The following is a 26,829-nucleotide window of genomic DNA, read 5'->3' as shown; positions in this document are numbered from 1 at the left end:
TTTACGCCTTGTTGCAAGACTAATATAAAGTTATTAAAAAATATAGCAAGTCAAACATTTTTATATCATAAGTTAGATTTTAAAAAATGGATGAAAGTCAAGGAATCATTTTTTCCCAGAGCACTCATAAAATCCATGTCATTGCAGTTAACTGTATTGTCAATAGCATCATCATCATCACTGATGGCCTAGCAGTAACATTCTGCACTTTCAATCCAGTTGTCACGGGTTCTATTTCCCACTTCTAGTCTTTCATATGAGACTTATACCTATGGCCTGAGGGGCTTTCATGGCAGAGTGATATAAGATGCTTGTCTTGTGATACAGATCTGAGGGGCTTCCGTGGCAGTAGTACAATATGCTTGTCATGTGATTACTTGCCTCCAATGTGTAAATGAGAATGTTGCCAGTTACTTGTGGAAGGTCAGTGGTTCTACATAAGTGGTGTTTGGTGTCTCAAAAGGACTTGGATTTTCTTCAGCAGTAAAACTGGCTGCCATATATAGATTCTCTTCATCTGAAAATGGTGTAAAGGCCATAATGATCTACTGAAACCCCGAGATCTCGTGTCTAAATGACTTCAGCTCAGTTGGAGATAAATGTCAAATCAACAGAGGCTCCATGTGCCCAAGTGTACTAAGGTGCTTGCTTTTACATCACTTGCACATCTCACAGAGCGAGTTTGTGTCACAGATCAACCAATTTTGGTTGGTGGTCTTTCTGGGTTCTTCCTCCACCTAATATATTGTTAAAAAATCACCAAAAAAACCCCAAATCAAACCACACTAAATCAACCAACTAATCAACTGTGGCCACAGCAGCAAAGGTACTAGTCAGTCATTTTTGCCACAGCTGAGTGAGTTTATAACTTTTGACTCAAGTAATTTTTGTAGACCTTAGAATATCGTTAATTATGCCTTTCTGACAGTTACCTAAAAGTCATCATCAGTTGGTGCAAATAGATTTTTCATGGTGAGCATATGAGAGGGAAAATACTCGAGCAATCCTGCATCACACACTGTCGAAAAGTTTACATTTTAGCTCACTTAAATTTTCTCTTAACAATGTTCATTCTTCCAACTAGAACTGTTATATATTCAAGCTATATTAACCAATATCTGGAGATATGCATCTGTAATAAATATTTATAACAAAGTATGAGAATGCATCAATGTTTTTCAATGATGTATTTGAATTGAGCAACAACCACAATCAACAAACCAAGAAATAAAATTAGTCACATATCTCAGGCAAAAGTAGGGTATAATCATAATCTGCCAAAAGATTTTTAAATTTTTAAATTTGCCAAATATTTTTTCCAACCATACTGATTCAGTGGACATATCACCAGAATGGACAGAAACAGACCAGAAGGTTAAAATCGATTTGATACAGCTTTTAAGTAGCTAAACTCATATTGGTTTAGTTAACTGTACACCCTTGATTGTCTTCCTTTTGATGAAATTTCTTACTGAAGCTAAGAAAATAATGTTACACACATCAGAAAGAGGCATACTTCAACTCATTATTGTTTTTATTATACTTCTCCATTCCAGCCTGTTCTTATCATCTTGTCCCCCCACATACTGTTTGTCTTGTTTATGATATGTATCTAAATTTCTCACTTACTTATCCTACTACTATACAAATGTTCTGTGAATATGCATATCAGTGTGAAACACAATGGGGAGACTAAATCAGAGATTGAAAACCTCTACATTTCTGGATGTATTCTGCTTGGATTCCATATTTCTGCACAAAACTCAAGAGTTCAGGACTCTCTGTACTAATTCAGTTCCCACTATAAATTTGTGCAAACACCATGATATTAAAATTCAGTAACTTAACATTTTGAGTACTCATGATCAAATTTGTATCAGTATAGACACATGACAGGTTTTGTGAAAAGAAAACCATAAGAAGCCGCACTATTTTCTGGATCTATACAAATCTGAAATGTTTGCTTTCAATATTACACCAAAGTGTCAGCTGCTGATTCAGTAATGAGTCGTCCAAACTCGGGTCTGTAAAGGGACGGAAATTATGTTAATAAAACAATGTCCCTCACTTTTTTCAGTTACAAGTAGGACAAGCTCTCAACAGATTGTTTTTACTACAATCTTACTTTCATTATCAACCAATCAGGGACAGTCAAACCCATATATAAATAATCTTCACTGATTTATAGTATGGTTCTTGTTCTTTCACATCTATAGTAATGCGAGTCCTTTGACAACTCTCAATGGTTGTAAGCCTTTTTCGACCATGCTGAATGGACACACTTTAAGATAATGTTCAAGTAACAGAAATACTATGGGATAACCAGAGACCAATAAAATCAAATAGTCAAGTTATCTCCCCTGCAGGGATGCTGCCAGGATTTCAGGACGTACCCTTAAGTTTTGTGTGTGTGTGTGATCTCCAATGAGGAAGTGGTGGCGGTGGGAATAGCCTAAATATCTGTCACTCTTTCTTACTGTTCCACTCTGTTACGGCTCTACTGTTATCAAAATTCTCGAGGAGATGTCATCTCTAGTTGTATAGCGATTATTACTGTGATGTCATTGGGCATGGTCACATGGTTGTGGTGGGGTCTTGGTTGGGATGGCATAAAGACCATAGGCTTACTCCATATTTGACAGCTAATTATGATGTTGTCAAAAGAATTAAAAAATTTCCAACAGTTCAACTGGACTCGGATACTTGATTCATAGTCAATGAACAGGTTCTAAAACTGATGTGTTTATTTTGGAGCCATGTTCCTCCATCACATTCAAGATTTGGATATACCAAAGCTGAAATTGGTATAGTTGCATCCTAAACTACTATCATGGCTACTTCAAATGTTATTTAATGTGAGACTCATAGCTTCAGTGATTTTGGGTTTAAAAAAATTAACTTCTTCTCAAACAACTCAATTTTGTGCAGATTACATTGTTTTTTAATGATACAGTGAGAATTCTTGATGTGTAAAATTGCGCAAGAAATGAACATCATCAGATCAGAAAATTACTACCACTGGGAAAATAATGATAGGAATATACAGAAATAATGATATAATTATTTAAGTAGAATATGTGGTGACAATACGAGTGCTAGTTCTACAATTTTGTGCAAAATACATCTTGTACAACTATTCTGTTGTTTCTAACAGCAATGTAATATGGCAATAATTTCTGTCCACTTTTTACTTTAGTCCTCTGCTAATTAATAGTTTTAGATTTTACAACATTAAGCACATTTTACTTTTTGACAATAACACATAACACATCATTATAAATATTTAGATTGCAAGAAAATATAATATTTTATTAAAAGCACTGGTACCAGTAAGACTAAGGGAGATGGTAAAAAAAAGAATCAGAATGAACAGATTAGTAGTGTAGTAAAGAATCCATATATCAGAATGACAGCAAGTATTTTTTCATCAATTTCATCATCAGTTAATGATACTGCTTAAAAATGTATTGTACTAGATAATAGACTTTTTTAGTTATCCATTCTGCAATACAAATACCAAATGATGGCTTGGAACTAAGTGCCAAAAGGTCTGCAGAAAATACCACCATGATCTATATATATGGAAGAACCGAACATAAACAGGTCAAATTTTATCCATCTTGCTTTGAGTTTACACAGATCAGTCAGCCTCTAATGTTTAATGTAATTTAAGTTTTGCACATAGAGAGCATGTATATCATTTGGTCATACATCTGCATGATATAAAAGTTTGTCTCTTTATTCTTTTGTTGCCACAGTGGTTCTGCCAACTAGAGATCTTCACACAATTATGCTGTATGGAGACTCTCTGATGTTCCCTATGAGCATTAATCGGTTAATTGATTCTGAATTTAATATGATCCTCCTCCTCTGTGTATGACTATTATTCTGTGCTGTAAACTCGTTTCATTGCCTGTTGTCTGAAACGCATATGCATAACTAGCTTGAACAAGTTACTGTTCTTTATGGTTGCGCAATTTTCAACATCTTACATGTATGGCCCCATGGGTATTCTCTCTTGGATATCTCTGTTCCTAAAAGAACAGTTTTGAACCAGAGGTAAAAATATGAGTCCCACCAGGAAAAGTTGCAGTCCCCTCTCAGAAAACTATGCAAATTATAATAACTATTGGTTGCCATAGAGTGTAATTTCTACATTCTTTATAACACTGACATAGCTCTTTCTTGTTCATCTGAGTGAGTCTGAATTTTTTCGATCCAAGGAAGGTCTTATTCAAAGCACTAAGCTAGGCATCACACACTTTCTTACACTTGGCTACTGCCCCTTCCAAACTATCAGTTTTAGCAACTTCAGCACTCTCCTGAATCTCATTACAATCTTCGTCAGTTTGCCGTTGAACCCCAAAATACTCATTCAAGTCTAAGTCTCAACATGTCATGATTCCGAGGTTACGTGCACTGCTTATTCCGTTACACTCGGAAATAAACACAATAATGAAAGCTAAAGTTGTTTATTTGATGTACTGTTATAAATGACCACATGTACATCTCTGGGTATTTCTGCCTCTGAATTCAAGCACTGTAAATATCAGTAGATTTTCCCACCCAGTTGCCAGTCAAAGCCTTTGATCTTGCCGCTTAGCTATTGCAGCATGTTCTTTTGATGTACTCTTATAAAGGTGACGACTTGCGGGGGGGGGGGGGGCTTTCAGCCACTAAATTCTGTCATTGTAAATATCAGCACAGCTAACTGATCAACACATTTTCCCACTATGCAGGTGACTGAAGCAGGACTGGGAAGTCTTTGAATTTTACCGCCCACCTAAATAAAAAACATTGGCGTCCAAATACGCGTGATTATAAGCGTTTCCGAGACCTCTGTCAGTTTTCACTATCATGAACTCTGCCAAAGATTCACTTACTTGAATCAGTGTTTTGCTGCCTCTTATGCCAGATTTTTCTCTTCCAAAATGCTGTATTAGGGTTTTAAGTCCAACATTTCCATAATCTGCTTGTTTAGACATGGGTATCTTGAATAAATATAACCGGCATATTGTCCATCCAACACGTACATCGTACTCGCACTCAACATCAATTTTGGGATCAAAATCACACACTGGTATTTCCAGTGACATTTTCCCAATGTCCAACAGACCGATGTACATGAAATTCATTGTCATCATAGCTATCACCAGCCACTATTTGCCGTCTGCAGACAAACCGTGTTGTCATTCAACCATTTTGGTTTCCTGTGTGGCCCTTATTGGAAACACGCATTGTAAAACTTCCACGATGAAAATAAGGCTAAAACTCCATAAAAGACTTATTCCAGGGCCAATGAGCCAATCAAATTTAGTTTAACAGCCATTCAAGTCGAACCGAAGTATCCAAATATCTGGATGTCGCATCAAGCGCTGTGAGATAGATGCGACAGCGCGAATTACGTCGCGTAATGCACTTTTAAAGTTAAAAGTTTAATAAAAATTGCATACTGCGCAAAGCACATTTTTTATATCCGCGACGTTGACGTAATTTGCTGAACGCGTATCACTGCTTTAAAAGTACGCGAATTCGTACAAATTACGTGTACAGGCATCATTTTCTAACCCAATGTTTTATTCACGTTAGAGGGGGTTAGATGCGATTTTAAATATATATATGTTTTTTTTTTCCTTCTTTCTGACAACCCCACCAGCGATTTCTCATTTTGTTAACACAACCCACAACATAAGTGATTTTCCTAACCAACCTTCCACTGTCAGAATCAAAATAGTTCGAAACACAACCTCCTACAGAAGTTTTTTTGAAGTGCCGTCCCCGGGGGGGATATATGTTTTACTGGAACAGCCCTTATGTATTTAATAAATTCAGCTGTTAGTGTTGTACTTCCGATATTGATATTGCTACTACTATCGCTATTAAATTACCATTTACCCACTTGTTATCTAAACACCTATGGAACGGGGCTGGACGGGGACAAAATGGTGGGATGTTTTATCTTGCATTTATTACAATGTCAATCCAGCCATGTGTCGTGATTGATTTGCTTGTTGTATCTTTATATATGTCTTGTCACAACAACAAAATCAACATCACAGATACTGTCGTCAAATTGGGTCGATTTCGCTTTGAGATTTTATGAAGCGTTGGTAAAAATTCAACAAATTGCTAATTTATTACTGCAGATCTCTGCTGCACCTTATTAAGCACTCTAGGCCTGTAATTTAAATGGCATGCAGTACTACTGACAAATAGTTTGAATTGATTTACGTTTACTCCTTTTTCTTGTTACAAAGCATATCGGGGCTTTCTCTCAATTCGCCTTCAGTGTACACGCATCGTTACATACCAATTCGCCTTCAGTGTACACATCGTTAAATACCGATTCGCTTTCAGTGTACACATCCTTTCAGGCCAATTCGCCTTCAGTGTACACATCCTTACAGGCCAATTCGCCTTCAGTGTACACATCCTTACAGGCCAATTCGCCTTCAGTGTACACATCATTACAAGTCAATTCGCCTTAAAGTGTACACATCGTTACAGGGAATCGACACTGTTATCCTTTACTGAGTCCTCCGTAGTAACCAGGACAGCATCAATTGTAAATGTTTTCGAGTCCAATTGTATCTGTTAAATCTGTTTGAATGTAAATACTCGGTTATGTATTTGATTCCAATTATAGAACGAATATCTGTTTGGATGTTAAGACTTGGACATGTTTTTAATTCCAATTATAACATGTATATCTGTTTGAATGTTATGTCTCGGACATGTTTTAATTCCAATTCTAACATGTATATCTGTTTGAATGTTATGTCTCGGACATGTTTTAATTCCAATTATAACATGTATATCTGTTTGAATGTTATGTCTCGGACATGTTTTTAATTCCAATTATAACATGTATATCTGTTTGAATGTTATGTCTCGGACATGTTTTAATTCCAATTCTAACATGTATATCTGTTTGAATGTTATGTCTCGGACATGTTTTAATTCCAATTATAACATGAATATCAGTTTGAATGTTATGACTTGGACATGTTTTTTTATTCCAATTATTGCATGTTTATCTGTTCAAACGTAAAGACTTGGGTATGTAATTGATTCCAAACATGCCATGTATATCTGTTAGAATGTAAAGACTTGAACAGTTTGGATCGAAAACAAAATTATCGATGTGTATATTGTTATTACAGTTTGGATGGAAATACAAAATTATCGATGTGTATATTGTTATTACAGTTTGGTTGGAAAGACAAAATTATGGATGTGTATATTATTATTATTATTATTATTACAGTTTGGATGGAAAGACAAACTTATGGATGTGTATATTGTTATTACATTTTGGATGGAAAGACAAAATTATGGATGTGTATATTGTTATTACAGTTTGGATGGAAAGACAAATTATGCATGTGAATATTGTTATTACAGTTTTGGATGGAAAGACAGAATTATGGATGTGTATATTGTTATTACAGTTTTGGATGGAAAGACAGAATTATGGATGTGTATATTGTTATTACAGTTTTGGATGGAAAGACAAAATTATGGATGTGTATATTGTTGTTACAGTTTTGGATGGAAAGACAAAATTATGGATGTGTATATCGTTATTACAGTTTTGGATGGAAAGACAAAATTATGGATGTGTATATTGTTATTACAGTTTTGGATGGAAAGACAAAATTATGGATGTGTATATTGTTATTACAGTTTTGGATGGAAAGACAAAATTATGGATGTGTATATTGTTATTACAGTTTTGGATGGAAAGACAGAATTATGGATGTGTATATTGTTATTTACAACTTTGCTTCAGATGCTGCATCGTTTACATTTTCGGGTTGAAATAGGGAAAGAAGCAAACTAACACACGTGTTAACAGTTCTGCCCAAAATTCAGTGTTAGGAAATGAAAGTAGACGAATTGAATATAACCAGCATCGTGTTTCACCCTCTACGATGCGTCCAAGATGCCTTAAAACTCTTACAAAAATATCTGAATTCAACCGGATTAAGATAATACTTTGTACTCATATTGATGATTCGCAACTTTTTTCACAATTTAAATCCAGTTGTCCGAGTTATGTGATGTTGATTTTCTATTATCATAGAGAAGTAATAAACAATTTCTGTACTAGTTCAATTTGTTTTTATTTTGTCGAATAAAATGGTATTTGTATTCGATGGAGAAAGATTTCTTACAAACACATTATCTTTTAATTGCAAGCCACTAAAATCTGATAATGTCAACCCTTGTGAAATTACTTCGCGAAAGTTTTCGTAAAAAGTTAATATTGGTGTCTAATTTTCACAACTTACAATTTATACGTCTGCCATTATTCCTTAACGTTTCCTTTACTGCACGATAACTTGCATCACATCGCATACCATAAAACTTCACGGATTCTTTGCAATTGGGGACAGGACCATGCTTATTGATTTTAAGATCAAAAGGTCGATTGTCAAGAATACTATGACTGAAAGAAGAACAAAATTATTTCGACACAGTAGCATTAGTTTTACATTACACACAAATGAAAGATAATTTGAGCTTACCTTGTACCTGGAGTATGAAAGAAAGTTATCGATATCGGGTTTTAAAGGTCATAGATCAAGGTTACTGAGAATAAAGGAAGAAAAACGGTTCTTGTACAATAACATTAATTTTTCATCACAGACCTGGACCAAAGTATGTAGAAAGCTTCTATTTGGGATACGGTGGAAGCTTGTTGACCTCGAGATCCACACGTCACGGGTCAAAGTCACTGAAGGAACAAAATGAGTTCCACACTATAAAATTAGTTCTACGACACAGACCTGGACAAACGTGTGTGGATAGCTTAACCTTGGGGTAAAGTAGAATCTGCAAACCTTGGAGATAGCTAGAAGGTCACTGTCACCCCATCTGCAAGAAGCAAAATGTTTTCACACACAATAATAGTAGTTGTATATCACATACATAGACCAAAAAATTCTGGATAACTTGAATCTTTGGAACGAAATAACCTTTTGTATTTTGTGTTAAAAATGTAAACATCTAAGGTCACTAAATGAAAAAGATAGCATATTTTCTGCACAATACTATTAGTTTTGCATCGCTGACCTGTACTGAACATTGTGAACATGATGCAGTAATTTTATCGAGTTGGCTGTCAAAGGTCAAATGTCAAGGTCACTTTGACCGAAAGAAGAAAAGTAGTTTCTGCACAAGAATCTCAGTTCTTGACTATGTACGTTCATTAAAGGTTGTGGAAGACTTGTACTTTGGGTTACAAAGAAATCTGCTGATTCAGGGGTCAAATGGTCAAATGTTAAGGTTTCTAACCTAACGAATACAATTGTTTAACCAAATAATTTGAGTTTTGCATTACAACCCATGCCAAATTTGTATGGATGGCTAGCATGGTAAAAGCCATTGATTTTGGAATCAGGTCAGAGGTCAAGTTCACGGTTACATAAAAACAATAGCTTTTCTTTCTATGATGACTTCAGTTCTAGATCAGGCATTTCGACCTAAGTATGTGAAGGGTTTACGCTTAGGTTGTGACAGAGATCCGATTATGTTTTGGTGGAAAGGCCGGTATCATTGTAACTCAAGGAAAAGTGGGTTAAGGAAAAGAAACGTTATGATATTGTAAGTTGCTTGCCCAAATCTTGTGGATTGCTTGAACATAAGCTATTTTTTTTAAAAAAATGTTGAGTCTAGGGTCTACAGTGAAAGCGGGTGGTCAAGGTAATCTAATAAGATAACGGTGATTTCTGTATTGTAACTTTAGTTCAGGACAGCACACCATGACCAAAGGTCAAGGTGATTAAGACGTATTGATCAATATCTTTAGAGGTCACTATGCCACGCTAGTATTTTTTTTACAGATAACTATTAAAAAGGGGGCGGGCGAGCAATGTGTCTTTTACCAATTTTCGAAATCAAATATTTACTTTCTTACGGAAACACGAAGCCGTACCTAAAAGTACACGAGATAGGTGTCCAAATAATGTAACAAAATTGCATGTTTGCCTTTAATAAAGTATGGTTGTAGTGACGGTTTTCTGAACTGGATTTTTATCAGTTGAGCTTACCCAGCCTTTGTATCGAATAAAGTTTAACGTTTTACATACCTCTGAAATTCCGTCTTTAAGAATGGGACATCCATTTTCTCTTTTGGACGTGAGATAACAAAATCGATGTTGACACTTAACCATAAATATATGTTTCCAAGATATGTTCTGTCTTTGCTTCCCAGTTATTGCATGTTGAAAGTTACTTAGTTTATTTGTAATTGTGAGTACACATTAATCTATACGTCTCTTTTAATATTTAATTTGATCATTTAAATTTGTAATCAAATTACAGCTTAAATTAATGCATGACTTTCTACGTTCCCCAGTAATTGGTTTTGGGGATGAGGATTAAAATAAGACACATTCTGGAGATTTAGTTTTGAACTAACTGAACGAGTCGTTCCTACGTTTACAGTCATTACCGTTTTCTAACGGCATACTGATGTTAGCAATTAGAATTGTATTTATCTTGGCAAAAGTAAAGAACAGAGCACATTAATAATATCAGTTCCATTATACATATGTATGACAATTGATAATTATTAAAACTGCGCTCAAAAGGCTAATTAGTTAAAATAAATTCGCCCTATTATTTAAGGCAAGGGAAGGACTTATGTATACGCATTATAATTTATCCTGATACGCTGCCATTTATGATAGCCCTGCGTTGCCATAGAGTTTTGATGCCATGTATTGGTATACTCTGCTTAGGAGCTGGATACAGCTTTCTTGCACACTGGCATCATAAATCTGATATCTCTAAGCATGCCTCCCCCCCCCCTTAATTATTATACTGTATTCTAGGTTTACGTCTCATAGGGTGATTAAAGTATCATCGATACACTAATTAATACAACACTGAGCATGTGCAAAGTTGACATCGGCATTTCGTAACTAGTCCAGGGGAACTCTCAAAAACGTCATACAGTCCAGTCATGTATTTCTCTAAACTGATCACTTCCATTTAGGCATTGTGGGATTGCGGACTAAATACAAGATTTCCTTACGTCCGAAACTGTGGAGCTTCATTATATGGACAGACCATGTACCTCCGAAGATGAAGAGATGTATTACTTTGATCTTAACAAGTCCTCACAGCATAAAAAGCAAAAGCGAAAAGTTTTTGGAACTATTTTTTTTGAGTCTTAACATTGATATATTTGTCCGCCGAGCTGACTGGCATAGGGATGATAACTAAATTGTATAGTAAATAGCCCGACAGTAGAGGCACTTAGTAATGATGGTGTAGAAAGGCGGCACCCGAAACTTTCCACTCTTGTATATTAGGTCAACCAAGGAGTTTACGAGACCTTGAACTGACCCCGTATCTCACCTGGCACCTTTTTCACACTTGAATGGGGTTCTGCTGGTTGTTCTGTCTCTGTGGCACCCAACATGAGTGCTCCCTAAGGACGTCCCCAGTAAATAAGTACTCCCTAAGGACTTCCCTGGTAAATGAGTACACCCTAAGGACGTCCCCGATAAATGATTATGGTTCATAGTTTGCATAGGGTTAGAATTTTAAAGAAAACGAATTTCCCCGGGTTTCTTCACTGGTTATACTGGTTATTTCAAAAATACCGTGTATATCTTAGGTATTGTTCCAAGAACCTTTAATTCCCTTTATTTTGGTGTATGATCGATGGTTATAATATGGGTTTTAGAGTATACAGCTTGGCCTTATTCCAGATGTGCACCTTTCCAAACACTGCTTGGTCCAGTTGGCCATTTTCACTTCCTGGACTTCAGAGGTAAATTGTAAGAAAAACAGCCAATAACATTTTTTTTTTTACATTTTATATGTTTGGTAATTCGTCCACTGCACTTTCAGAAACTTGTATTGTCTAGTTGGGCAAAGTTCATTTTCCCAATTTTAATAGGTGCTAAAGATGGTGTTCTTTAGACTAATCCAGGGTGATTTTTCTAGCATAAGGGAGCAGTCATTTTAGTTAGCAGTGTGCTTAGGTCATGTACACTTTTTATAAGTACAATATCCAAAGAAATTTCAACCACATTACATCAAAGTGGCATTATGCCAACATTCTCTCCACTGTGTATTTTTCAAATGCAAACAACTTCATCTTACATTCGTCACTTTCTCAAAAGTACATAATAACTGGTATTAGATTTAATACTGATTGTATTCCAAATGCGGTCCTTGGAAAATAAGTACTCCCTAAGGACGTCCCCGGTAAATGAGTATTCCCAAAGTCGTCGATGTTAAATGAGTACTTCCTAAGAATGTCGCTGGAAAATGAGTACTCCCTAACGACATCCCTCGTAAATGAATCCTTAATACTGATAATATCCCTGTGACTGCCCAGAATTTGTCCAAAACAATTACATCAGAATCCCTTCCTTGGGGTTGAGCTTAAAACACCCTGGCAACACCCAGAAACAAAATGCAGTTCATGTGCAGAAGTGCATTTTATCTTTCCCTGAATTGTCACGATTTGTCCTAAGACTTTTACACTGACACGTTAGGCCGACACTTGACCGTTCAACGACTGACTTGTACCACATCTAAGAGGTTCCCTGGCAAGTAGAACTGAAACGAATACCATATTTTGTGTATTGGATTAATTGTGGCATGCTTTCCGATAGGATTCGAATATTTATATATGTTTATAAAGCTATCAAATTATCTTTCTTCTATTTGCTTTCATGTTTTCCGGGGGAAGGGAGTTGCAATTTGGTATTGTTTGAAAACTCCGTCATCCCCTACCGCAGCCGCTCTGCATTGAAAATGCTGTGAATTCGGTCATCTAAATCTAATTAAGTTACATTTTTGGGATCCTGAAAAATTAAAACTTGTTTCATTCAGACTATTGGTCAGATAAATGTATGTGCTATTTTCGCCTTCTTTCTTCATGTTGCTTTCGTGCTCAAAACGGACCTTATGGAAAACAGAACAGAAACATTTTCGATTACTTGTTCACTGAAAAGCTAGAGTTAACAATAATCAAACGAAATAAGAAATAGTTATTTCACAATGGAAAACAGTCATATCGACCTTTAATGTAACTTTTTAGGAGTGGGAAAACTTTAAGACAATTAATGCACGCAAGATTGCTAATTTTTTTTCTTAATCTTTAAGTTTAGACTGAATTATAGTTTTTATTCTATTATGAAACAGTGCTCAAATTATCAATTAAGTTACTTTGCAGAAAATATTTATTGAACTTAATATGACCCCCATCCTTTAGCATAATTATGTTTAAGCCACATCTAGTTGTGATTGCTTGTAAGGGTTAATATTAATCTGCACCTTTTCAGATTACAAATATCCACCAATCAGAATTTAAATGTAGACTATTTACAGCGTGTGATACCGGAAGTGTATACCCTCAAAAATGGATTCAAGTAGTCAAGGCAAAGTGAAAATTTGCTTAAAGGTGACCACTAAAGGATCATTAAAGTACTTTCTATTAAATCATACATGAGGAAAAGTTCGTAATATCTCCATTACCTTGGTATAATTTATCAATAGCTGAATACGTGTACGTTTTTAGACATTAGCACGGAATCGGGCAAGGGTCATGTTTTGAACTGCGCGAGTTAGCCAACATGTGCTGATTGAGAGAAGTGGAGAGGGTGTTATCAAAAGTTTCCATTTTTTGCTGAAAGAATGGTGTCTCTGTGGTCTTGTAAAACACACACAAACACACCCACCCACCCACCCACATAATAACAACAACTACAGAATAGAATGCAAGAAACCAAACAGGAACAATTAAAAGAAACGAGTTGTTTTCAAAATATGCTTCACCCCTACGAGTAGATCCTGTCGGCATTGTCAGCAGTTTTAAAAAGCTGCAAGATTGAATTTAATGTGAAATAGAGAGCATGTCTACACCTCTATGAAATGTTATACATAAGGGGACCGACCGTTTTTAAATTGGAGGAGGGGTGGGGGCTCGCTTTAAAGATTGGGGTCTAGTATTTTTTGGAAGATAAAGAAAAAAGTTGCTGCTCAGAATGTTTGAGAAAATTATCTTGATCTGATTTGCATAGAAAAGGATCTTATTTAAGGTTGAAACAAAAAGTTAAATTATCTAATGATAAAAGAAGAAAAATATCAAAGTCGAAAATAAATAATATTACTCGGTCCCTTACTCTCAATTCGATTTCGAGCCTGAAAATACAGTAGCATAGTTGCTTGCATGTTGGACTCGCGATCATCCCTGGTCGCAAATCCAGAAAAAGACTCCTCACTCCCATTGCCTCATCACTGACGACCGTTTATCTGCTAATGTGCCGTTAATCACCAAACAGTAGACCAATCACATTTTTTTCAACAATTAAGAATCAGCTTAAATGAAATCGACTTAGAATATACGACGTTTAGGATTCTGGCTACAGTTTAATTCTTTTCTTAATTCTTAGCTCAAGATTGACCATCGCCCAGTGCTCCGATAAATGTTTTAAGTAGCACAATTAAAGGTGTTGCTTTCCAATTATTAGTAAATTTCTGTATGCCAGTAAACGATATTTCATAATATGTTGCCATTCTGGGGGTTAGCGGGTTCGAACCCCGGCCATGTCATATCAAAAACTTTTACAAATGGTACTAACAGCTGCCAAGCTAAGCGCTCAGCATTAAGAGATTAGTGTTAGGACTAGTTAGACTAGTGTCAGGATAATGTGAATGGATGGGATATCATGCTACGTGTCTGCGGCATGATGCCCCAGTGCTAGACATCACTATAAACTGACACTGCAAACATCGTAGCGATACGGATGAAATTTATTTAAAGCTTCGTTAAAAATCCAAATCACACACACGCCTTGTTGGGTCTTATTATATGTAACAAAATGAAAGTGAAACTAACAATTTAAGTAAAATCAACAGATGATTTATTTGTCATGGTCACAAAGTGAAACTGTAACATACTTACATTATTGTAATTAAATCCCAAATCATCCTGAATGTTCTATCACAAGTCAAAAAGTATAGAATGTTCCGAATGAATTCTAATAATCCTAATTGTTTTATCACAAGTCAAAAAGTATTGAATGTTCCGAATGAATTCCAGTAGTCTTGAATTCTAGATCCGCCACATTGATGCAATCTAGAATGTCTTTGAATGAGTTAGCCATAATTCCAAAATGATCTGTCAATGAGCACTTAGCAAGACTAATGAATAATTTGAAAAAATAATTCCTCTCAAAACACGTCACAGTCCCAATATCTAATAAGCATTTAAATATACTTAAAATCTGTTCCATCTCAGCAAACACGCTTTACAGAGTTGGACACGTTCGCCCACAAGTCCGAGACCCATATCTACCGATGCATAATGCGTTCGTGGGTCTGGATCTATGTACTTTATTAGGACCAATCAGTAAAGCAAACAACGTATACATTGATCTTCATGCGTATTGTGCAATATCAGATCAGGGTCTTTGTTATCTGCAGTTGTTTGAGATTTATTCGCGAGTATGCAATGGTAATATCACGTTTGTTTCTCTACCGAGAAGCTGCACGCGTCATAAATATAAGTGACTATTTTTCCAAAGACGATAATGTGGAACCATGTCCGGTATTTATAAAAATTTATCTTAGAAATGTTACAGTATCGTTTGAGTATGTTACGTACTGTGGTCATAAATGTATGTCGGCATCACTGTTTTGTATGTTTACTTTGCATTGTTTGTTTGGCAGTTATTTTTATTTTCATTATATTCTATGGATAAATGTATTTTGGACTTCACCGTGTCCAAAATGAACTTCATTTTCTACCTGACCTGAATCATTGATTTTTGTTTCGTATTAAATACGTGTGTCTCAATCTAAGTCTAGAACTTTGGAAATTCCCAATAAAATGCTGGGTCTATCTGTTGTTTGCCACTATTTATATTATAAATTTATATTATAATTTTAGAAATAGACTTCAATTTATAACTAAGCTTTTATCTTAAAAACAGTTGGAGCCTTCCAGAAGGAAACTTTCAATTCGTAAAAGGTTCTTTCACAGAAATTGCTAAGTGTGACCTGAGGTCAGGTAGAGAACTATATATTCTCGTTTTCCTAGAAATCAATTATTCGTGCTTTAAGATCTGAGAAGAATCAATTGTATTATTGTTGTGTCCAGTTATTCATTTGGGCTGGAATTTATTTATTGAAATTATTTAGTTCAAATGATTCTTCTCTGGAAATACAAAGTGCTCTTCAAAAATAACATTCTTGGAAATAGAGACTTGAATTTATACTGAAATTTCAAATAAGGATATTGTCTTGGATTGTATTATTGTGATCCAACAAAATACTGTTGACACATCACCACTAAACGGGTCACCACAGGAACATCAACACGTCCAGTGTTGGATTTAATTTATATTTCCATTAAAGGTTGTTCAGATATTTAATCAGTAATACTTGTCTGTAATACTAGGATTATTTGAGATTTATTTCGCAATACCGTAAGTCCTTGTTCTTACTTTTAAAGCTTCTAGTCTAGGGAAATAAATTATTCGTTGACATTTACAAAGCTCGTTGCTTCTCACTCGTTTCTGTTACATGCATTAAGACCATAGAGTCGTAATATCACTAATACAGGCACTCCCATGTCGGAAAAAATCCTAAACCATAATACGTTTGAAAATACTGTATTTTCCTTTGCTAATTTCCTTTCATTCATTATTTAGTTTTTGTCTATTTGTAAAGGTGAAATTTATGATTATTTCTACTTCTTTCGTTTCAACTTTCTTCCATACACTGTCTGACAAATCATTAACTTTCCAGTGTTATTTTGCAATGCGCTTACTCGTAGTTTAAAGGTAATCTCTCGTTGATTGCATGGAGAGGAATTGTGACCATCATTGTTTTTTCTTGGAAGCTTTAAAAACATCATACGGCCTGACATTACTCGTACCTACCAATTATATACGTGATTTTGCATTATCTATATGTAAAGTTCTAATAACTGTTCTTGTCATTTATTACATCGGATCAAAAAATGTTATATCCGAGATGACTTCCATCTACTGGTTATAGTAGTGCATCTTTAATACTTTCCATTTACCTTGAGTGGTTAATCATAAAGAGGAATTTAACTTTCGGACTAATTAAAAAGGTTTTGATATTGTAAACTAAGCTTTATAAGTCATATATGGATTAATTTTCTAGGTTTCGTAATTGATATTTAGATATAAGATTGGTCCAACATGTCACACGTTTTCCTATCGATTTTGTTACTTACTCTTTCTTTTGTTTGGGAAACATTTTTAAGATGTCACCATGATTTATGGGCATTTTAATAAAGCATTCTAAGTTTTCAATTAAATAGTCGATTATCAGATAAAGATGACCTTTTTAAGGTCATTATGTTACATCTAAATGTTCGTTTTCCACACTGTTGTTTAACACGTAGCAACGTCACATGGCAGTGTCATCGAATAAAGCAAAGTCCATAAAATTATGTTACAAAACAGAATATCAAACTCGTTTTCTTTTCATGTGAAATTTATGAAACACGTGAATAATAAAATATATGACAATCCATATAAGTATCTCCTGACATATTATACTTCAACTCGTTTCATAAAATCTGCATGAAAAGAACATTAATTTACTGTCCTCAGTCATATATATCTACTGAATCGCAAATTTATGATGACTCTAATAATTGCATTGCACTCGACCAAACAAATCGAATATACTAACGCAATTGTACGAATAAAATATTAAATATATATTACATTTGTCCTAATCGTTACGTTTGATCTCGTAGTTCGCATGCAATGGATATAAGAACAGCAGCACCGATTGGACTGTATAGTCTCGTAGTTCGAATTTAAAGGACATAAGGACATTAGCACCGATTGGATTGTATAATCTCGTAGTTCGAATGCAAAGGATATACGAACAGCAGCACCGATTGGATTGTATAGTCTCGTAGTTCGAATGCAGAGGATATAAGGGCAGCAGCACCGATTGGATTGCATAATCTCGTAATTCGTATGCAAAGGATGTGAAAACAGTAGTACCGATTGTATTGTATAATCTCGTAGTTTGGATGCAAAGGATATAATAACAGTAGCACCGACTGGATTATATAATCTCCTAGTTCGAATGCAAAGGATATATGAACAGTGGCACCGACTGGATTATATAATCTCGTAGTTCGAAAGCAAATGATATAATAACAGTAGCACCGATTGGATTGTATAATCTCGTAGTTCGAATGCAAAGGATATAATAACAGTAGCACCGACTGGATTATATAATCTCGTAGTTCGAATGTAAAGGATAAAATAACAGTAGCACCGACTGGATTATATACTCTCGTAGTTCGAATGCAAAAGATATGTGAACAGTGGCACCGACTGGATTATATAACCTCGCACTTCGAATGCAAAGGATATAATAACAGTAGCACCGATCGGAATATATAATCTCGTAATTCGAATGCAAAGGATATGATAATAGTAGCACCAATTGGATTATATAATCTCGTAGTTTGAATGCAAAGGATATAAGAACAGTAGCACCGATTGGATTGTGTAATCTCGTAGTCAGAATGCAAAGGATATAATAACATCAGCACCGATTGGATTCTATAATCTTGTAATTGTATAATCGCGTCGTTCGAATGCAAAGGATAAAAGAACAATAGTACCGCTTGGATTGTATAATCTTGTAATTGTATAATCTCGTAGTTCGAATGCAAAGGATATAACAGCAGCACCGATTGGATTGTATAATCTCGTAATTGTATAATCTAGTAGTTCGAATGCAGAGGATATAGGAACAGTAGCACCGATTGGATTGTATTATCTCGTAATTGTATAATCTCGTAGTTTGAATGCAAAGGATATAAGAACAGTAGCACCGCTTGGATTGTATAATCTCGTAATTGTATATTCTTGTAGTTCGAATGCAAAGGATATAAGAACAGTAGCACCGATTGGATTGTATAATCTCGTAATTGTATAATCTCATAGTTCGAATGCAAAGGATATAAGAACAGTAGCACCGACTTGATTGTATAATCTCGTAGTTCGAATGCAAAGGATGTAAGAACAGTAACACCGCTTGGATTGTATAATCTCGTAATTGTATAGTCTGGTAGTTCGAATGCAAAGGATATAAAGAAACAGTAGCTCTGATTGGATTGCGCTATTGTTTCTCAGATGTGTCAAGTGTCTACATAATTTTTATTTCAAAAGAAGAAACATAAATCGTATTGTGATGAATGGAGTTTTTGAAAGTTAATCTCGGTAAAACACGAACTGTAATTTTTAGAAAATGAGATTATCTAAAGAAGTCCGAAAAATTGGTCCTTGAAAATCATCATTTAAAATTTGCTTCCTGCTCTTAAAATCTTGATCTGGTCAATTCGTCAGATTGTGGCATTTGCCAGATGGTGTTTAGTACATATGTCAGATGGTGTTTAGTACATGTCAGATGGTGTTCAGTAAATATGTCAGATGGTGTTTAGTACATATGTCAGATGGTGTTTAGTACACATGTCAGATGGTGTTTAGTATATATGTCAGATTCTGTTTAGTACACATGTCAGATGGTGTTTAGTACACATATCAGATGGTGTTTAACAAATATGTCAGATGGTGTTTAGTACACGTCAGATGGTATTTAGTACATATGTCAGATGGTGTTTAGTACACATGTCAGGTGGTGTTTAGTACACATGTCAAATGGTGGTTAGCACATATGTCGGATGGTGTTTATTACATGTCAGATGGTGTTTAGTACATGTTATATGGTGTTTAGTACATATGACAGATAGTGTTTAGTACGCATGTCAGATGGCGTTTAGTACATATGTCAGATGGAGTTTAGTAAACATGTCAGATAGTGTTTAGTATATATGTCAGATGGTGTTTAGTACATATGTCAGATTGTGTTTAGTACACATGTCAGATGGTGTTTAGTACATATGTCAGATGGTGTTTAGTACATGTTAGATGGTGTTTAGTACATATGACAGCTAGTGTTTAGTACACATGTCAGATGGTGTTTAGTACATATGTCAGATGGTGTTTAATAAATATGTCAGATGGTGTTTAGTACATGTTGGATGGTGTTTAGTACATATGACAGGTAGTGTTTAGTACACATGTCAGATGGCGTTTAGTACATATGTCTGATGGTGTTTAGTACATGTCAGATGGCGTTTAGTACATATGTCAGATGGTGTTTAGTACACATGCCAAAACGTCCTATCAGAACTGATTGTGCTGTATTTAGTGAGCAGCGAATTGTTTCGGTTTGGGAAAAAGTCTCTGATACAAAGCGACGGCCTGTCCTTCATTATTGATCTGGGTTTTTAGACAAAGCTACGGCCTGTCCCTCATTATAGAGCCGGGTTTTGATAAAGCTACGACCTATCCCTCACTCTAAATCCGGGTATTGACACAATACTACGGCCAATCCCTCAGCATAAATCCGGGTTTTGATACAAAGCTACGGCCCATCCCTCAGTATAAATCCGGGTTTTGATACAAAGCTACGGCCCATCCCTCAGTATAAATCCGGGTTTTGATACAAAGCTACGGCCCATCCCTCAATATAAATCCGGGTTTTGATACAAAGCTACAGCCCATCGCTCAGTATAGAGCCACGCAAATGAAAAGGTAATTTAAAACTTACTGTAAATATACATTATAACTTGCAAGATCTACTGTAAATGCTCTTTACTGGTGACAGAGAGGAATAGTAAAAACAATCTGTAGATACAGTTACATAGATTAAATACCGATTACAATTAAGGAACATAGTAACCTTTGTAAATCACACACACACACACACACACAGACACATATATATATATATATATATATATATATATATATATATATATAGAGAGAGAGAGAGAGAGAGAGAGAGAGAGAGAGAGTTTTGCTATGATAAGCAGAGGTATTGCAGTCGGTCCTTGTCTGAAAACTATTTTGACAATGGCACACGCTGTACAGTTTGTAAGATCTAATAGTTAGTTTTGGTTGTAGAATTTCTCAGTTTATTCAATGTATGACTTCAGCCGATTTTGTTTTAGGGTTCTGTGCATTTCCTTTGCGTGTATTCGTATTTAGAGTTTTAGAACTTGAACTTACAGTAATTGGTGTGTTGACATGCTCACACAGACGTTCGTAAATAATGATAAGGCGTTGTACATTTGCTGTATTGTTCACATCAGTTTATTTTTCATTTCAGATTGATCCGAGAATGCAGTTTTGGCAGTATGGGTTACAGGTCTTCGTGTTCCTTCTTGAAGGTAGGTGTATTTCAACTTCAGTGAAAGTTGGATTGCCAATGAATCATTGTAATTGTTCATATATACTGTAACTTGATTATTAACTCGATTCATAATAAGATGTTATAATTCTCAGAGGCCACGAAACAATTTACGGCAGCTGTTTGAAAATGTAACTGGAAATCCTTGTCAGAGTGCCTTCATTCGGTCACTGTGACAGATTTGTTTGACTTTTGACATTGTATTGAATTATGTAAATGTAAATAGTTGAATTTTTTACATATCCCTCTAAGCTAGTTTCATATGCTCGTGTTTCTCTCCACGATAGCTTTGTATACCACATTTCTTTCTAATATATATTTATTTGCCCATATTTCTCTTTATCTTAAATGGCTTTGTATGACCAAGTTTCGCTCGAAGATAGATTTATATGTCAATATCTCGTTTTAAGATGGATTTATATTTTCATATTTCTCTCTAACATGTTTATGTGTCCATATGTCTCTCTGTGATTAATTTGTTTACCCATATATCTCTCTCTGACGGCTTTAGAATCCATCATCTCTTTTAAGATGGTTTTAGGTGCCCACATTTCTAAGATGACTTTATATGCCCACATCTCTTTCTAAGACGCCTGTATGTACCCATATTTCTCTCTAAGATGGTTTTATTTGTCCGTATTTCTCGTTATGATGACTTTATGTGCCCATATTTCACTATGATGGCTTTGTATGCCCATATTTCTCTCTATGATGGTTTTATTTGTCCGTATTTCTCGCTATGATGACTTTATGTGCCCATATTTCACTATGATGGCTTTATATACCCACATTTCTAAAATGGCTTTATATTCCCATATTTCTCTATAAGATGATTTATATGCCATATTTATCTCTATGATGGATTTGTTATGCCCATATTTCTCTCTATAATGGCTATATATATACAATATTTCTTAGATGGCTTTACATGCCCATATTTCTCTCTAACATGGCTTTGTATGCCCATATTTCTCGCTGTGATGACTTTATATGCCCATATTTCTCATTATGATGGCTTTATATGCCTATATTTCTCTCTAAGATGTCGTTATATGTCGATATTTCTCTCAGTGATGGCTTTATATACCCATATTTCTCTCAATGATGGCTTTATATGCTCATATTTCTCGCAGTGATGACTTTATATGTCCATATTTCTCGTTGTGATGACTTCATGTGCCCATAATTCTTAGATGGTTTTACATGCCCATGTTTATAAGATGTCTGTATATGCCCATATTTATCTCAATGATGGCTTTATATGCTCATGTTTCTCTCAATGATGGCTTTATATGTCCATATTTCTCTCAATGATGGCTTTATATGTCCATATTTCTCTCTATGATGGCTTTATATGTCCATATTTCTCTCTATGATGGCTTCTAAATATCCTATATCAATATCCTATATCAATCTGCGATCTTGAGTACCCATGTATCCATATATACCCATGTATATAATAATTACCCATGTATCCATGTATACCCATGTATATAATAATTACACATGTATCCATGTATACCCATGTATATAATAATTACACATGTATACCCATGTATATAATAATTACCCATGTATTCATGTATACCCATGAATATAATAATTGCCCATGTATCCATATATACCCATGTATTTAATAATTACCCATGTATTCATGTATACCCATGTATATAATAATTACCCATGTATTCATATATATTATAATTACCCATATATACCCATGTATATAATAATTATCAAATGTATGGCAGTGTCAGTACGTACTATACGACACCATTTTAGAAGAACAGATACTTTACGAGTATACAAGTTGGACATAGAACTTTGATGACCCTAACATGCAGCATGCATTCAGATTTATTTAGGACAGGGATTGACTCGTTTAACCGTGCTGACGGTTTGTAATGGAAATAGAGAAATAAGCCGATGAAGGTGCATGAAGATGGTTCCAACTCACAGAACTCCAGTAAGGTCAAAATTGTGTGGGATTCCAACATCATGACCGACAACATAACACTGCAAAGGGGGTACTAATTACTAAAGAGTGGGGCCTAACCTACATCAAATTCACAGAGAGGGGCTACTCGCATAAACGTGAACAAGAAAAGTAACAAAGTACACTGACCTGTCCACAAAAACTTAGAAAGGTTTGGAAACCTCAGACAGAGGGAGCTCTCGCCGTAATCTCCCTAAGGCTAGATGATTCTTGAAGATGCTAGAACAGCACCATGGTGCTGTCCATTTAGTACGTACGCATGGAGGGGGAGGGGACTTTAACCCAAATGCATACTCTTGCGTATGGGAGGGTCTACTGATAATGTACATACACATTGGAAACGGGGGTGGTGGTGAAACCTCGATAATTATTTGTCTAATACTTAACCTGTTCGACTGGGTTCAGTCGGCGTTTGAATTTTAGCGGATACTAGACAAACTTTTTAAAGTTACGCAGCTTATTTCTTTGATGCAGACAAAACAGTCAACGTCGGTGGACAATATGTTTTACGTTGATACTAGTAGTCGTTATTATTGATCGTTCCTGCGTGGATTAAATATAGGCCGTTCTATAGAAATGGGGGATGGCGTCTAACGTACGTACGCAGGTGGCGGGGTTGTAAAAAAGTACGCGTGTGTACAGGGAGGGAGGAGGGTCAAGCTTTGCCAGAGTTTTGCGTTCGTGCTAAATGGATGGCCCCTTATAGACGTTACTTCGACAGAAAAATGCACTCCACGGAATAGCAACGATTTTGAGGAAGGTCATTGCACGCCATCAAGGGACTGTGGAAGAGAGAACGAATCATCATCATTATCATCATCATCATTGTTATTATTTTTTTTAATTATTATTATTATTATTATTATTATTATTATTATTATTATTATTATTTTGCAGTAATTGAGGTGTTAGCTACAAAGGACCAGTGGACAAAGTGGAGCTCATGGTCTCAATGTTCGGTCACGTGTGGTTATGGAGTCATGAAGAGACGGAGAGTCTGGGAGACGAATAACGACGATAACCAAATTACATATGAGGACATCCTGGAGTGCTACACAGAGAAATCGTGCCCCAGTAAGTTTAATAATGATAATAATAATAATAATAATAATAATAATAATATTAATAATAATAATAATATCTTTTTAGCTTTTCGTATTTAGCCAAGTGTGTAAAGTATTTATTTTAATTAATGAGTAGTGATTCATAACCTTTTGATTCTGTTGTCACGTGATATCAATGGATCGTCGAGTCCAAATACGACAGCAAAATTGTATCATTTTTGAAAGCATCATTGAATGCTTCCTGCAGAACTTACTACCTTTTCTCAGACTGCGTGCTATGTGACAGCATAGTCCACTTCTCTCTGACAGCATGGAAATAAACAACATAGTCCTTGTATACACGTTATACAGATAATCATCCTTGTATACACGTTATACAGATAATCATCCTTGTATACACGTTATACAGATAATCATCCTTGTATACACGTTATACAGATAATCATCCTTGTATACACGTTATACAGATAATCATATATTGTGTTAATTTAATTGGTAGTGTAACATAAATAACACTTCCTTGAAAGCATCATTGCTTGCCGAGCCATATTCTTCTGACATTTTACAACAATGGATACAACAATACAGTTACTATATTTTGGCTGACGTAAAACAAAGGAACATAATAGTGCGTGTTATTGCGCAAAGATAATATAATCAGAGACAGATGTCTTATAGTTTTATTATAAAGTTTTAACCTTTGCACAAAGATATTTGTAGAATTAAATATCTAAAAGTAGAACCCTAATCTCGAATCCATCCGTACGAAGTGAAATAATGGATACCTCACATATATGTAGATGCATTGATGTCAACATATGTACTGACTTGTATGCATGCACGTGTACGTTCGTACGAACATATACATGCATTTAGATCGATATATCCAAATGGATGCAAACAAAGCAGGTAATTGAAGAAAGGGATCGAATGGCAATCATTTATTTATTAGTAAAGCTTTATCAAAGATTATCTCAGTATCAATACTTTTACTCATAAAGTTTCTTTATCACACTTGTAAGGAATTCCACTCTCAGAAATATGACCACTACACCTGTATTACATGCCACCAACTTTATATGAGAACCACTGTATTACTGATATTATATGATTTTCCGCCTTTGGTACCTCCCGCTTACTTTTATAAAAGAACTAATGTATCCCAGAAATATGACCACTCCACTATGTCCCGCTTACTTTTATAAAAGAATTAATGTATCCCAGAAATATGACCGCTCCACTATGTCCCGCTTAATTTATAAAAGAACTAATGTATCGCAGAAAGCAGTTTCTTTAATCGATCATCGAAATTTTGCCAAAACATTCGACGTATGTCCTGATGTTACCTATTACTCAGACAATTCCGGCGTCAGAATAATTTACATGGATAACGCAGTCCATATGCAAAGATTCGGTGTGACTTGGTCTTTGGCTGTATCAGAAGTCACGATCCTGATCAATGTTAGCGAGATGGCTATCTCCCATTGCTATTTAATGACATAAGGAGACCAATTGACTTACAAATACCTTTTTATAACATGTAAAACAACAGGATATCACAAATATATTATATAAAATTTAAGTAAGAGAAAATCAACAAATACAGGCTACATCATTATTTCTATAAAATAAAGTCCGAGTTAAATGCTAATTTGATGCATCTTGCAAGTGGATTTTAAGAGATGTATAACAACTGGTTTTTATTGCCATCCGGTGTCATCATGAGTCCAACATGCCAGTGCTAGTTTTTTTATAAGTTGGTGTAATCGATGACAAAAAGAGAAAATATTTATATTCTTTTTGTATGGATTGTCTGTTATTACTTATTATGGGGATCATGTACTGGCATTATGTTAGCAATTCGAGTTGATTTTTCCCGTAAAATTAAGATTTGGCAGTTTGAAAGATAATAGATTCAGACAGGCGATGGTGATTCTGGTTACGGATACAAAAAATAAAAACAAACAAACAAATAGAAATAGATCTTGTTGATGATGCTTTCTTTACCGCCCATCGTCTTATGTCCACTTATGTCCGCTACAAATATCAAACATGCTTAGGTCTCTTACAAATATCATATCACACATGCTTAGGTCTGCTACAATATCACATTTCCTAGGTCTGCTACAAATATCACATTGCCTAGGTCTGCTATAAATATCACATTGAATATATCTATTAAAAATGTAATATCACACATGCTTAGGTCTGCTATAAATATCACACATGCTTAGGTCTGCTATAAATATCACATTGCTTAGGTCTGCTATAAATATCACATTGCTTAGCTCAGTTACAAATATCACCTTACTTAGGTCTGCAATAAATATCACATTGCTTATGTCTGCTACAAATATCACATTGCTTAGGTCTGCTATAAATATAACATTGATTATGCCAGCCAAATATCAGATTGCTTATGTCTACAACAAATATCACACATACTTAGGCCTGTTAAAAATATCATATCACACA

At 35.2% G+C, this 26,829-nt stretch overlaps 1 protein-coding gene across 3 annotated transcripts in view; it reads left to right on the top strand.

Moving 5' to 3' along the window:
* The window catches only part of LOC149798825 (thrombospondin-1-like), a 92,600-nt gene that overhangs the window by 52,115 nt on the left and 13,656 nt on the right, over positions 1-26,829 (top strand). For all 3 annotated transcript variants that reach the window (XM_089957721.1, XM_089957722.1, XM_089957723.1), the window contains exons 2-3: positions 21,214-21,274; positions 24,188-24,364. In XM_089957721.1, coding sequence (XP_089813847.1) covers positions 21,214-21,274; positions 24,188-24,364 — 238 coding nt within the window. The remainder of the gene's footprint in view (positions 1-21,213; positions 21,275-24,187; positions 24,365-26,829) is intronic.

The sequence above is a fragment of the Sinohyriopsis cumingii genome, chromosome 5 (genome assembly GCF_028554795.1).
Source record: "Sinohyriopsis cumingii isolate HCF-2022 chromosome 5, ASM2855479v2, whole genome shotgun sequence".
In the NCBI taxonomy this organism is placed as follows: Eukaryota; Metazoa; Mollusca; class Bivalvia; order Unionida; family Unionidae; genus Sinohyriopsis; species Sinohyriopsis cumingii.
This window is presented reverse-complemented; position numbering and strand designations above follow the sequence as displayed.